Source organism: Opisthorchis viverrini (assembly GCF_000715545.1).
Source record: "Opisthorchis viverrini unplaced genomic scaffold opera_v5_86, whole genome shotgun sequence".
Taxonomy (NCBI): domain Eukaryota; kingdom Metazoa; phylum Platyhelminthes; class Trematoda; order Opisthorchiida; family Opisthorchiidae; genus Opisthorchis; species Opisthorchis viverrini.
The window spans coordinates 794,452-809,829 of NW_008751742.1; the positions used below are offsets into that span (position 1 = coordinate 794,452).

At 47.0% G+C, this 15,378-nt stretch overlaps 1 protein-coding gene across 1 annotated transcript; it reads left to right on the top strand.

Moving 5' to 3' along the window:
- Window positions 1-954: 954 nt before the first annotated feature.
- T265_04905 (hypothetical protein) lies at window positions 955-14,384 on the top strand (the record flags this gene model as incomplete). The annotated part of the gene is made up of 7 exons (XM_009169765.1): window positions 955-1,431; window positions 1,467-1,613; window positions 1,648-1,902; window positions 1,937-2,968; window positions 3,003-3,237; window positions 3,271-3,422; window positions 12,899-14,384. 7 exons carry the CDS (start codon window positions 1,003-1,005, stop codon window positions 13,205-13,207), a joined length of 2,559 nt encoding a protein of 852 aa, XP_009168029.1.
- Between the last annotated feature and the right edge of the window lie 994 nt (window positions 14,385-15,378).

Sequence of the window (15,378 nt, forward strand, 5' to 3'; positions counted from 1 at the left end):
TGAAGAAAGGACCTTCGAAAACCTGACATAATATTCCTTTTGCACGGTGTGGATGGCTCCCCATGAAGACCACTGATGGGCAGTCCTAGAATTGTCCGCCCTCGTCCGTTGTCGCTGAAAATTGTGGAGCTTTTCTTTATTACTATGGAGGAAGGCTAGCTGTGTGGAATAAATGGCGGGAGGGGGACTGGACATGTCTTGGGTTGCTCTTCAGTCCAAAATTATTACCCCTGGGGTGCCATCAGCGGCTGTCGCGCCAGAAGCTGGATACTGCCCTGCTTCTCACGATAGAGATCTACCGGCTTTAACCACCGAGAAGACCCCGAGACTTGAAACTCCTGGGTTAGTGAGAATTGTGACTACCGTCTGCGTTCAAGATTTAGGGAGAGGCCCCCGAGGACCTTACTTAGGTTGGGCAACATTTGTGACACCTGTCTCACCTTGGATTCTTCATTTTCAGGTTCCTGTGTTTTTCCAACTCCCAAATCATCTTTTGGAAGCGCTTGGTTTTCCGGTGTGACTTCCGGCACGTAATGTGCGAGATGCAGAGTGTTATCAAAGAAGAATGAACCTTGTTGGTAAGAGATAGAAAACCATTGGTAACGATATGTTGCACGGGCGTCCACCACCGTTGACCGTTGGCCTCAATAAATACTTCGTCCTGGCGCCCGTAAGTAACCCGTAGGGCTAGACGTAAAAAAACCGGTTAGCTTGCGGGGTATTCAGTAATTTCCTGCTCACTCTCGGCATCCCGCTACCTTGAAGGTAGTTTCAAACGATGCGCCGTTTTGGCCTTGATACTAATTATGGCATCGGGATTATTTAAAAGCACCCATTGAAGGATATCAGAAATCTTCAGGGATTTTGTCATTGAACTGAGAAGAAAAAGTTCCTTATACTCGTTTTTATTCCTGCCGATTTTTTGAGTGGTTTCTTTTAATTGGCGTATCCCAGGCCGCGGTTCTTCCTGCGCATACCCGCGAAAAGTGCCCCCTGCTGACTATGATTGAGGAGTCACGTGAGACAGCGAACGGCGTTAGTCCGTCGTTCGATGATAATTTTTCCAAACCGGCTTCACTGGGAGAAACCACCGGACTTCCATTATTTTGCGACATATGCGAGAAACAGTTCAATGATCCGGTTATCCTTAGCTGCTTGCATGTTTTCGACCGGGCTTGCCTGAAAGCGTTCGAAAAGCAGGAGGGCATGAATGTATACGTCAAGTGCCCGCGCTGTGGTAGTATTTCGGGTGGCTTGGATACCCTGGAGACATACAATCTTTCTATTGCTGACCCGGCTGTATGCAGTGGGAAGGAGGACTCTCGAGAGACGTCTGTTCAGTGTTCTGTTTGCACTGAAGGGAACGAGGCCGTTTATAGGTGCCTGCATTGCGCGGGGACGCTATGTGAACGCTGTAGAGATATTCACAAGGTAAGGTGGAACACGACTGTTCAGGGCACTTTTAGGTGATTAAGCTATTTTCGCACCACGAAGTTTTAGCTTTGACGGAAAAAGATGCTGAAGATCTCCAACGGAATATGCAGAATTCCAAACCGGTGCCTTGTGCTGTGCATCGTGACTGCATCTATATGTCTTTCTGCATGCAGTGCCACGTAGGTAGTCGTTTTCGCTTTATCTGTCCCCCAGGTCCCTCTGTGCGAGGCTTGTTACGGATCGGACCATAAAGGACATATAACGTCCAGCCTGGATTTGGTCCCAGATCACATTGATTCTCTGGTTTCGTCTGTAATGGACACTTGCACAGCTAAGCAGAGGGTGCTCAAAGAGCGGAGTGATGTACTGCATAACGTTCTCGTGGATCTTAGTGCATCTCGCGACAAGAATAGCAACAGGATCACGGATACGTACAACCAATGGAAACTTGCTCTGGATAGAATTAAGGTAAGACCTAGCTCGAGGTAATGTGCTGCTTCAGGAGCAATGTTTGCAACGTAACCGGGAGCTCCACGATGACATCGAAGTCAAGCTTTGGGGAAGAATAAACGATATTGCGAAGGTGGTAGACCATGTTGATTTCGCATGCGAGTTCTCGAAGTCATACCTGAAAAGATGCTCGAGTATTGAAATGTGTAAGCTAACGAAGAATGTGTTGGCATGCTTTGACCGTTTGGAGAAATTCCATCTAGCGAATGACGAACCATTTGGTATTGAATTCACATCAAGATGTGCTCCCCAAGACTTCATTAGGCAACACTTCGGCGGTTTTGACACTCCTGCATCCAATTCCTCATCGGTCTCCACAGCAAATGATCCCTTGTTTGATTCTTTGGTGCGCTCGAACTCTCATATTGGTAGTATTGTTGGGACTGGTGATGTTTCAGATGATCTGAAGCGACTCAGCTTGAAAATGGATAGCGGACTTGGCAATGGGCACAGCATTTCTATGGATGGTCCCGCAAGGCCACTGGTTTCGATCAGTCCCACTGAAAGTCAAGTTTCTAATCGAGGAGCAACGAATCTAACCGGTCTTCAACTCGGTGCACCCCTGGGCAACGGGGACTTAGATCCTTTTATCTCACATCCAGGAGATTCTACTGTTATGAACAGACCGGTGACCAACTGGGGAGAGCTGACTGTTGGACTTAGTAATCTGGAACAGCCAGAGTACCTTCCAGGCGTTCAGAACGTCGACGCTTCTTATTTGCATCCCCAATTTTTATCTTCTGGACTCAATCAATCTGTCCCGCGTCCTGTTGGTAACTGCACGGCCCTGTCGTCCCTTGACTCCGACCCTGGAATGTTGCTTAAACAGAGGCTACCGGTGAACTACAACGCCAATCTGTATGAGTACTGTCGGATGCGTGCTGCACGGTGCTCCCAGATGAATCTTTTGACAAAATGGGGTTCACTTGGCTACGAGTTGGGCCGTTTGAACTCCCCTCACGGGTTCTGTCTGGGCTTTGAAGAGGAAATTGTTGTGGCAGACACTTACAATCACCGTATACAAGTAAGCTTGGCTACTACCACTAGCATCATTTTAGATTTTCACCAAACGTGGGGACTTCGTGTCATTTTTTGGGGTATCCGGCCGTGTCGACGGCTTGTTGTGGTATCCCAGGAAAGTGGCAATCATTAGACAGAGTCAGCGTTATGTGGTTTGCGATCGTGGCAATGAAAGATCACGGATGCAACTTTTCAGTCGAAGTGGTCACTTCGTTCGAAGGATCCCGATACGCTACATTGATATTGTTGCCGGTCTGGCAATCAACCAACACGGTACTCTCACTAAAATTTATTAACTCTCCCTAGGTCATATTGTTGCCATTGACAGCGTATCTCCCTCTGTGTTTGTTGTGTCGGAAGAGGGCGATTTAATACGATGGTTTGATTGCAGCAGTCATATGCGTGAACCTTCTGACGTCGCAATACACGGACGAGAGTACTACATATGCGACTTCAAGGTGAGTGTGCATGCCCTGAAGTTTGAGCACAACTTTGATTGTAAGTTGGACTTAGGTAATGCGGTTGTTCCAGTTGATTGTACGATAGGGATTTGCAACGGAAGGTCCGTGGTTTCAACCGACCTCTGCCTCGACTTCCCTCGACAGACTGGCGGTATCCAATCTGTCGTGCTTCTTTCTAGTGACATGGCAGCTAGGCACCGAAAGGGTGCCGCAGCTGAACCATTTTAAACAGACGTATATTGCTCCTCTGAGATTTTGCTGTAGGATCCCAATACAGGCTTACTCTTGCTATAATTTAGTGCTCACAACCACGGTTGCTCCTCCGAGGTTGGCGCTCCACTCAGGATGACTGGTTAATCTACTCTTGTCGAAATGGTCGTATTTTCTAGACTTTACCCCGCAACATACACTCAATACAGATGGCGCAAACTCTACCTGTGCGTGTTCATTAGTGGCCACTATGCTCCAGCCAGTGGTTACCGGGCGTTCTGGGGGATGTTGGTACCACTGAATGAATTTATGGCAGTGAGGCATCAGTATCAACACCAATGTTACTGTTTCTGGTCATGATGTTCATAGCATACAGAAAAGGAGTAGCATCTCCCGGATACGCGGACGACCAGGTTGACAAGTTAGGAATGGACAAGAGTAATAACAGCTGGGCACTCAGAGCCTGCCGGAATTGCAGCGAAGAATGCCTAACTCTAATTTCATGCAGACAGCAGAACATTTCTTTCAAGTGCCAACTCCTGCAACGACTGCCGAAATTAACTAGTGCTTTTACATCGCAGCCATTTTTAGTTGGCGCTGCTGCGTTCAAGTTACAGATAATTTCTGAACACAGTTTTTGTTCGCTTTCGTGGGCTGTGCAAGTGCCACAATAGACATGCATAATGACGCTTTGGATATAGCATCCTGGGGTTAAATACCTGCAAGTAAGTGGACGGCCTATCGGCTAGTCAGCGTTGAGGTGCCTACAGTGACGGAAAATGGGTCTATGTGTGGCGCTTTGTAGAAATCGGCGCTTTCCCCCAAGAGACTCCCCCAAAGGAAAGTTGTTTTTATGAAGAGTGGCATTGTCCGGCCCGAATTTAGTCTCACACGCAATTGAGAAAATGGGCCTGGACACTTAGGTTGTACGAACACTGTTGCTTTCCTAAACACTAGGCTGTTAGTTTCGGAGTTTATGACCTGGTCTGTATGTCGAACTAATGTCTCCAGGGAAAGCCTGTTCGCCAGCTCGAGTCGACAGTAATACCATTCAATAGCATACGAGCCCTTTCCTAAAAAACAATCAGGATCATGAGGCGAAGATACCAGCTACATTAACCCTCGAGTGTTGGAGAAACAGTGCACAGGATGTCCATAAAACGCCCGGAACACTGATGTGTGCACTGTTGTGTACACAGAGCCACTTCTAGCATCGTTTCTCACCACTGCTCAATGTTGAAGTAATAAAGTGGGTCGTTACCGCACCATCTATCCAAGTAATCCTATGTGCAAGGTGCCTGAGCCAGCGTAGGTACTGGAACACTGAAAGTCGATTGATGACAGGTCTGTCTCCCACCACATTCCTGGACCAGAATAAACGTCTAACGTGTCGACATGTGGAGTACTGATGTTTGAAATGTAATGAAGGCTTCTGATAAAACTTGTCCTGTTCCTGTGAGTATCAAGGTCATGGAAGAAGTGGCTGGGTAGCAGTGACCTACCGAAACGGTTGTCCAAAGTCCATCTGAAAAATGCCTCAAGCCCATAGTTTTCATGCTATCGGTTTATTGTATGGTAACGCGCATGGTTGGAACAACCGTAAATCTCCACTACCTAGTTTTTGTTCCCAAGGGTTCTTTTCAACAAAATATCTTGGTTATGGGATAGGAGCACTGATGTCGCTATGGTTGTTGACGAGGCAGTATTAAGTTTGGGTTTGGTGCTACTGGGTTTTCCTTCGTCCTCGTCCGCTTTTCAGGTGAAGGACGCACACAAGAACTTTCCTGTTCCTAACAGCTGGATCTTGTTTACTCGTCTTTGGGGGTGTGATGACTGAGCACGAATTTACTAATCGGAAGATCTCTGGTTCGAACCCGACCTCTGCATCTCGACTTCCCCTGTGTAGACTTGCGCCAGGTATCCTTCGGGTGACATGGCAGCTAGGCACCGAAAGCATGTTGCAGCTGAACGGTCCCTTATTGTCTATGAAAGGATGGTCGGGGAATGTTTCGAGTTTTGGGGTTGAAGAGTTAGTGGGTTGGTCAAGTTCAGTAGCCTTAGCGGACATCGCTCATTCCTGTGAGCTCATATGAGGGCTTGTGAAAAATAAGGCAATGATACCTCCGCGTTGGAGGCGATCGGCCTCACGGTTGATTGATTTTGCGTTCCTTATCTAATGTGGCAGGAATTGTGAGAGATACGCAATGAAGACACCATTTTGAACGCAGGATCGCCATTAGCTGCTTGACACAACCATATCCGTTAGGATCAATGACCATCTGTTTATCTCGTATCGGGGTCCCCATCCGGGACACGACAGTTAGCAACGCAACCAAATTGCCTGGTGATCACTTTCATGCTTTGTTGCCGTGTCGTGAACTGACCGCCCCTCGATGGTCATCCTACACAAGACTGGATGGAGAGTTAGTGTAATAACGACATCCACCATTGTTTGTCCTTCCTTTGGTTGTTGGTCTTTAGACCAAAATCTTTACATACTTTGGGATTCACCTCATCAGACTGGCACTGTCCTTGGCATGATTTCGAATGAAACGTTTCTCTCTTTTCTCCCATATTCTGTTGCTCTTTCGCATTCATCGCTTGCATTCACTTATGTTTGTGACCATACTCTTTAAAAATAAATGATAACTAGTTCTCGGTCTGAACCTCCCAAGTAACGTCCCCGTGAAAATCAACAGCCGAAGGTGCACAACGTACATTAACCCCCAAAACCAGGTCAGGAACACTTGTACAGCGCGCCGTATACAAAGTGTATGCCGCGACAACATTCTGGAAATTCTGGGAGTCCGACGGAGCAACTGTTGGATTTTCTGGGATGATGCCGAGATCAAGTGTCCGGAAGCATCTCTAGACTTAACTTACGCGGTTATTTTGGTAGGATCTGCGAATATGTCGGACGGATTTGGTTTGTGTGGCGTGCCCACCTGGCTAGGCTTACCTGAACCTCGTAGAACACTGCCGTGCCGATGATGAATGTGCCTGGAATCCACTTAGAGTGCCTGCCGCTATAGTTTGAACTTCGCTGAAGGAGCGCGCGGTTGTTTCATGATGCCGGTTGAACTGTTCCTCCATCCTTGTGTTGCGGTGGCTAACGTACATTTTCTGTGACCGTATAGCCTCATGCAGTGTTGGAAGCTTACGCCGGAGCAGTGCCTCTGCTGTTGGCACTTCATCAGATGATTTGGGGTTTGGCATCACTCGATACACCAGCAGGAACCTTTGCAAAATCTTCCGTTGGTGTATGAAGTACATGGCAGGTGGGACGTGATCAACGGAACTATCAAGGGAGAGACCTTTCTTGAAACCCGTCGGCAATAACGATCTGCCGTTTACACTAAATCCGCGCAATGCTTTTGATGCACCGACGGTCGAACACCAAGTGTGTTGGAAGGAGTGCACGCAGTGACCGCATCCCTGGTCCACGAGGAAGGCCAGGTAGATTCTAACTCCGGCCACTTTTGCCTAGGCTTGGACAACCTGGCATATCTCAGCCCTCGTGCTTCCTTCGGGTTGTATGACAGCTAGGCATCGAAAAGCTGGTACAGCTGAATGATTACTTTTTTTTTACTGATCTGGACTGTAGTAATGTACACTTTATTCTTGATAGTCAAGTTGATGTTACGGTACCGTGAATATCGGAGATTAACACATGGTGCCCAGGCCTTGAAATGATCTCGTCAGTCAGCCGGGACTATCCAGATACGCAAACTTATTTGCATTGATCGGTTCACCTACAGGCATTAGGTTTGAATTTGATCTTATTTAATCTTCCAGTAGCGGTTTTTCGCTTCACAGTTGCCAGACATGCCCAACCGTGCAGCAGAATTATGCAGATCATAATGCTGTGCATTTCTAAGGGTTTGGTCCAAAAGGAACTTTCACGTACTGAGCGAACACCAAAAGTATGTCTACCCAAGCAGCACATCGGCTACGAAGTTGAAAAAGGAGCGACAGCGTACACACTTACCTGATGCGGTGATCCCAGGAGAGACTGCTGTAAAAGTTAGCGTCCATGGAGTCCGACGGGCAACTGTTGGATTTTCTGGGATGATGCCGAGATCAAGTGTCCGGAAGCATCTCTAGACTTAACTTACGCGGTTATTTTGGTAGGATCTGCGAATATGTCGGACGGATTTGGTTTGTGTGGCGTGCCCACCTGGCTAGGCTTACCTGAACCTCGTAGAACACTGCCGTGCCGATGATGAATGTGCCTGGAATCCACTTAGAGTGCCTGCCGCTATAGTTTGAACTTCGCTGAAGGAGCGCGCGGTTGTTTCATGATGCCGGTTGAACTGTTCCTCCATCCTTGTGTTGCGGTGGCTAACGTACATTTTCTGTGACCGTATAGCCTCATGCAGTGTTGGAAGCTTACGCCGGAGCAGTGCCTCTGCTGTTGGCACTTCATCAGATGATTTGGGGTTTGGCATCACTCGATACACCAGCAGGAACCTTTGCAAAATCTTCCGTTGGTGTATGAAGTACATGGCAGGTGGGACGTGATCAACGGAACTATCAAGGGAGAGACCTTTCTTGAAACCCGTCGGCAATAACGATCTGCCGTTTACACTAAATCCGCGCAATGCTTTTGATGCACCGACGGTCGAACACCAAGTGTGTTGGAAGGAGTGCACGCAGTGACCGCATCCCTGGTCCACGAGGAAGGCCAGGTAGATTCTAACTCCGGCCACTTTTGCCTAGGCTTGGACAACCTGGCATATCTCAGCCCTCGTGCTTCCTTCGGGTTGTATGACAGCTAGGCATCGAAAAGCTGGTACAGCTGAATGATTACTTTTTTTTTACTGATCTGGACTGTAGTAATGTACACTTTATTCTTGATAGTCAAGTTGATGTTACGGTACCGTGAATATCGGAGATTAACACATGGTGCCCAGGCCTTGAAATGATCTCGTCAGTCAGCCGGGACTATCCAGATACGCAAACTTATTTGCATTGATCGGTTCACCTACAGGCATTAGGTTTGAATTTGATCTTATTTAATCTTCCAGTAGCGGTTTTTCGCTTCACAGTTGCCAGACATGCCCAACCGTGCAGCAGAATTATGCAGATCATAATGCTGTGCATTTCTAAGGGTTTGGTCCAAAAGGAACTTTCACGTACTGAGCGAACACCAAAAGTATGTCTACCCAAGCAGCACATCGGCTACGAAGTTGAAAAAGGAGCGACAGCGTACACACTTACCTGATGCGGTGATCCCAGGAGAGACTGCTGTAAAAGTTAGCGTCCATGGGAGGAGGCATATAGAGCATTAGAGGCTGTGGAGAGTATCGCATCGCTCAGTAGTTGTGTTAGCTCACATGAAATCAGTACACGAACCGTGAATCACGAACACGTGAATCGCTTTTTCTAACTTTTGTCACCCATGGCATCGAAAAAGCATCACTGGATCTGATGTCTGTGTTTGGGATCAATGTTACTGGGAGACGGCTTTGAGTTTTTGACTACTGGTAAAGAAGCTTTGCTGATATCGGATGGCGCCGGCGAATTATTAACCAGGCGATTGGAGAACCAGTGTTTAGTTGTACAACAGGTACTTCAGGCGGGCGTAAGATTCAGCGCCGTCACGTGCACTGGTTCAAGCATGTGATACGCATGTCGAATCATTGTCACCATTGGGTACCTCTATGCATCCTCCACAAGGTACGAACCGCGAGGTGAACGTGTAAGAGATTGTGAGGAGTTTGTGTGTTGACGCAGTCTGCAGTAATAGATCCTCACTGTTACAACGGAACCCTTTTGGACGAGGTCCCTGACACCGACTACATCCTCATTTTAGGAAACTTGCTCGAATGGCATTGCTGGAGCCGGGTGCTATACCAAATATACCACAGACCACCGCTGCAAGGCCAATGAATAGTAAAATGTTGAGATGTGCGTAACTTGAATTCACGGGTCTAAGGGATATGACTGCACCTCCATTTCATTGGTTTGTTTCTGGTTTTGGCATGCGGCTTTAATGGAAGGTCTTGTTCGTCACAGGTATCCTTCGGTCTGTATAACATTTTGTGACCCCTGTAAAGCATCGTAGTCTGATAGTTTGACACTTAGCTTGTTTTCGCTGGTTCGTATCAAACCAGCCACAGGGTAGTCGATGTCCTCTGGGTAGAAAGCTGTTGAGGCACATCAGTGGCCAACGAATCCAGGCGGATGTCATCCCCTGATTTAGAGTTTCTCCATCTTGAGCATCTTGCGTACGGGCTACGGAGCTGCATTAGCCGTCAACACTGCTGTCGAAACAGCGGGTTGAATGTTTTTTAGGGCACCACTTGAGTTCGATAGAAGAAGCATTCAGCTGTAGCACCCTTCCGGTGCCTAGCTGCCATGCCATCTGAAGGAAGCACGAGGGCTGTGATACTGCCAGGTTGCCCAAGCCTAGACAGGGGAAGTCGAGTGGCGAAGGTCGGATTCGAACCACGGACCTTCCGGTCAGTAAATTCGCGCTCTAACCACTTGGGCCATCTCGTCCCAAATCGAGTTCGATAAGTCGAACTTATATCTTGTGGGTCAGTGCAGGGCAGGTGGTCCGCTATGCACTTTGTAGCGTTTCTGCTACACTGGTGGTCGAAAACCAGCTCAGTGCTACTCACGAGACCCTACTTAAGGCGCTGTACGCCCATTCTCGCGGCCGTGTAAAGGTCCACGTGTAGCTCTCACCTGAGTTCACCTTTCCTCTTCAACTTCGTTGTTGATGCGACCATAGAAGACTCACTCCCCGGGCGTCCACTCAGGTATCGAGTACGCAGATGACGTAGCTCTTCTTGGATCTGACCCCGTGGCAATTCAAACAATTTTGAATAATATGAATAATTCCGCCTCACGGCTGGTATGCACTTCACACCTGCAAAGTGTAAAGTGCTACTGCAAGACTGGGTGAGCTCGAAGCCTAGCCTCATGCTTGGGGATGAACTGATTGAGGTATTAGACAAATTTGTTTACCTGGGCAGCTGTGTTAGTCCCGGTGGTCTCGCGAAAGATGATATTTCCAACCGAATTGGGAAGGCCAGAGCAGCTTTTGTGAACGTGCATCACCTGTGGTGCAGGCGTGACATCAGCTTATCCGTCAAGGGTCGAGTTTGTAATGTTGCGGTGCGCTCCACATTACTCTATGGATCAGAAACCGCCGCTGCACTCCGAGGATCTCAAAAGGCCGTCAGTGTCTTCGGAGCATTGCCTGAGTCTCGTAGTAACACCGGATAAACAGTGCTGAAGTACGTCGCATGGTATTCAGGAGAAACAACTCACCCTCGATGGATGAACTGATCACACTGAATAGGTTGCGCTGGCTTGGCCACGTGCTGCGTATACCAGTCGCTCGAAGAGTTCTTTTCGCACAACCACGTGAAGGGTGGAAACGAACCAGAGGCGGTCAAACAATGAACTAGCACCGAAGTATAAAAGCTGTTACCAACAAACTCAGCTGCGTTGATCATTGCCGTATTCCTGGATGGGGACTACGAGACAAGCCACATTAATGATTAGAGACATTGTCAGACATCGCCCAGTCGCGCCCTCAATGACTTCGATGCATAGCTCCCTCCCCGATTCCCCCACTTAACAGTCCACTGATAGTGGTGTATTTACTAATTTATCAGCTCCCGCCTACAGTGCGCAGCTACCTACCCCACACCAAGTCATCGGTGAACGAAACTTTGACAGCTGCAATCACTACGACAAGTACGTGGTTATTACAGCTGACAATGATGATGACTCACGAGACAACATGCTTAAGTAATCAACTCAGTGAGAGGCCAGGTAGCGTTCACTTGAAATGTCAGTCTTTTGGATGTTCCTCTTTGAGAGTCCGCGTGTTTCGTGCTTAATGATTTTAATGTATTTGACATGTTGCGAGAGGTTCTGTCGAACACCAGACTTCATTTGAACACCTTTACCGTCAAAAGTAGCTCGTTTGCCATCTTACAGTGTTAATGTGCCACTAATTTTTGTTGACTACAAGGGTTGATAGTGGGTTGTTTGTTGAGGGAACTTTTTAAAAGTCACGGAAATACCGCTACCTTTGTGTTATCAAGAATTGATGTGTTTTGTTCGCCGCTATGATCCATAAAAGTAATTCCCTCATAAGGGAGGGACCGTTTCCAGTGAATCGTTATTGTGAAGGGGCTATATTTTTGAGTGCTCATTTGTTACAACGTTGCTGCTTTCAGTTCAGTTCCAACGGCGCACTTTTGACCACCACTGACCCTTGGACAGTTCAACAGAAGCGGAGGTCCATCCCCATGTTATCGATAGGGCTTGAGAGCCATTTACTTAATGGGTAAACCATTTTGTTTGGGGAAATCGTCTCGGTTGTCTTGCTTTATTAGTGGAGGATAGCCTGTGTTCAGATTCTCGGCTTGGATTCCTAGTTTAGCAGCGAAAAGTTGTCAGTGGGGAAACGTTTTGCCTTGTTTTCTAGTCCCTTCACGGTATTAAGTCAAGCAGTCGCATTTGATCGGTTCACTTGTAGTCCAGCTATGGGACCAGTGTTCAAACTCGTAAGTTCTCTATGCTTCATCTCACGTGTGATTCTGGATTAAAATGCAACGTTGCTGATTGCCACAACAGTACAAAGGAAGTGCTATCTGACATGCTATCTGAACCATGTACACCAGAAGCATGGCTTCGATGTTTAATGAGGATAGCTAGGTTTAGGTTGACCAGTGTGCCTTAAACGCCTAGCCGCTAACACAAGTATCACACCATTCGACGGTGTTAAGGTTTAGTCAGTATGTCGTAACACATTCATCGTCGTTCAGCTGTAACACCCTTTCGGTACCTAGCTACCATGCCACTCGAAGTACGAGGACTGAGGTACTACCAAGTTACCCAAGCCTAGACAGCGGAAGTCGAGATGCATAGGCCGGGTTCGAACAATGGATCTTCCGGTCAGTAAATGTGCGCTCTAACCGCTGAACCATATCGCCCGCGTACCACTGTAATCTCGAATTCCTAGTCTTAGTCCACCCAAGGTGTAGGTGAACTTTCACTGTAACGTCCTTCATACCTCCTATGGTTCGCGTGACGACTACGCCCCCAGACGCTTTTTCGGCTGAGCGAAACGTCACGGTACTTCCATAGCTGACCCGCTTGCGCACAACACTACAGGTCGTCATAATTTTTTAGCTTTGGATCGTTTCTTGCAAAGGAGTAGACCTTTGGATAACATTTTGTGTTTCCAAGTCTTGAAGAGGTTTAATATCCATTTAATTGATTATTACTTACCCCAGGCCCACTGTGTGATCGTGTTCCAAGAGGATGGAACGTTCATCCGAAAAATTGGTGGTGAAACTATTACAAACTTTCCTAATGGAATCGATGTCAGCGACCACGGGGATGTGCTTGTTGGCGATTCCCATGGCAACCGCTTCCATATCGCTGTTTTCAGTAGAACGGGAGAGCTTCTCAGTGAGTTTGTTTGCAACCAAACCAAAGTGAGCCGATCGTGTTGTCTAAAGATAACGACGGAAGGGTACGTGGTCACCCTTGCTCGTAGTTCCAACAATGTGCTCGTCCTTGACACTCTCTACATATGTTAAGCTCCCACGTTCTCACGGATGCCGGTTCTTTGCCTGCCAAGGCTAAGGTGCCCTTCCCTTTACGCCACGTTCTTCCATTTACCTGGTAGCATTGCTTGTGTGTTTTACTTTAACATTTTGTCTTGGTATTTGATTTTATTGTCTATTTGTACTTGAGATTATTGTCCAGCTTTGGACGATTTTCGTGCTTTGTCGAACAGTCATTTGCCCTCACGCCTGTTAGCTACAGGACGCTCGTGATACTACTACTTTTTCGAGTTATTTACTGTACGTTTTTCCTTCAAGTTTTCACGTTCTCTTTTTCTTATTAGTTTTATGGACTGCCATATGGCTGCAGTGTTTCCCGTGGGACTGGTATTGCGTGATTTTTGGGTGTTCATTCGTCGCGATTTCTCCACAAAACACCGAAAAAAATATTTCGCACATTTTATTGGGCTTCATCCGAAGTTCTAGAACATCGTTAGTTAGCATTTTATCTTAATTGTTTTCACGGTATTTTTGCAATATTTTTGAGATTACGAATTATTGTTTTTTTGTGTTATTACCCCTATTGTATGGATTATTTGCGTTCTTTAGTTTGCTTAGTTCGGTTTACTCGATTGCACTGAACTTTGATCCACTGTTTTCCTCGAACTGGTGAACCCTTTCATGTTTTTTCGGCAATTTCTCGTTACACGTGTGCCTTTCATCAAACCGTTCATGACAGGACTAGACGGGCTAGCTCCGCTATTACTTATCCGTTCATTGAGAAAACGTTCAATTGCTCAACGTCATCTTGGCATTATTGCCGGTCGTATGATCTTCGGTTATTGGTCGCATTTGCACGGCACCTAAAACTTGAAACGCGCTTTCTCCTGTAGACTCCGTTTGAGATCCACTGTTCATTCCATTTATTCACACATTGTGTGCATTCAAAATTTGTCTGTTTTCAAACAACCATCTTCGCTTACAAACATCAACCTGTTCTTGCCCGTCAGTGGCTTGGAAATACGTAAATGGACGCAGTCCAAAGATATCTAATGTCATGTGAGCAATATGATTCCATTTTCAGCTTTTCTATGAAACCCCAAACGTGCCACTTTGACTGTCATTTTGCCCATAGAACATTGTCTGATGGTCTATTTTAAAATTTACCTTCAAGCTTGTATTCCTTGCATATTGGTTTATTAAATTTTTGGAGCACTCCCGCTGTGTCTTTCTACACTGCTGGGGATTTTTATCTTCACGAGAGCTTTGCTTCTACATCAATACCGTAGTACTTCTGACTGCACAGGTCAATCACTTGTAAGTCGGTCGTTTTGGTGTTCTTCGTATGGATTCTATGGTTCTGCTTGAGCACCAATTTAAGGAACTTGATAAGAATCCCCCGCAACACCTTGATGGTTTGGTACCAAAGTGGGTATTTCAAGTACTGGCGCTGCAAGCGCTGTGAATTGTTTGGTGGATGTACCCAAGTTTATCGCCAATATAAGTGTAATTCGCTATCATCATTGTCAGCTGCAAGAACCGCGTACTTGTTGCAACGACTGTAGCTTCCACAGTTTCACAGATGATTTCGGGAGGTGGGGTAGCTATCTGCGCATTGGAGGCGAGAGCTAATAAGTTGGTACGTAACTACAGGAATTTTAAGTAGAGGGAATTGGGAAGCTATGCATTGAAGGCAACAGCTTGAATGCACGACTGGGCCATATCTGACAATGTCTCTAACCATCGATGTGGCCTGTTTCGAGGTCCCCAGGTCCAGGCACGACTGGGCATATCTGACAATGTCTCTAACCATCGATGTGGCCTGTTTCGAGGTCCCCAGGTCCAGGAGGACGGTAGCTCCCACATACCTCCAGTCTCTGTTACGTTCTTCGGGCCTCAATTATGTCGCGTGATTTCCTTGTCCTGAGCTTCATGGATCATACCATTTCAATGGGCTTGTATCCAACTACAAAAGTTCTGTCTTCTGTCCTAACCTGACTCGGGGCAATGAATACCTGCCACCCCGGCAAAGCGGTCGGTTATGCGCGTAGATTGAGTTGAAAACGAGATTTAGATTTGATCGTCATCGATTTAGCTCAACTTTCATACTGTTCCGATGTCTGCATCTGGTTGAATCATGGTGTTCCACTTATCGGCGAGAGCGTTTGCCCGGAATCAGCGGACGACGTTATCGTCTTTAAAGA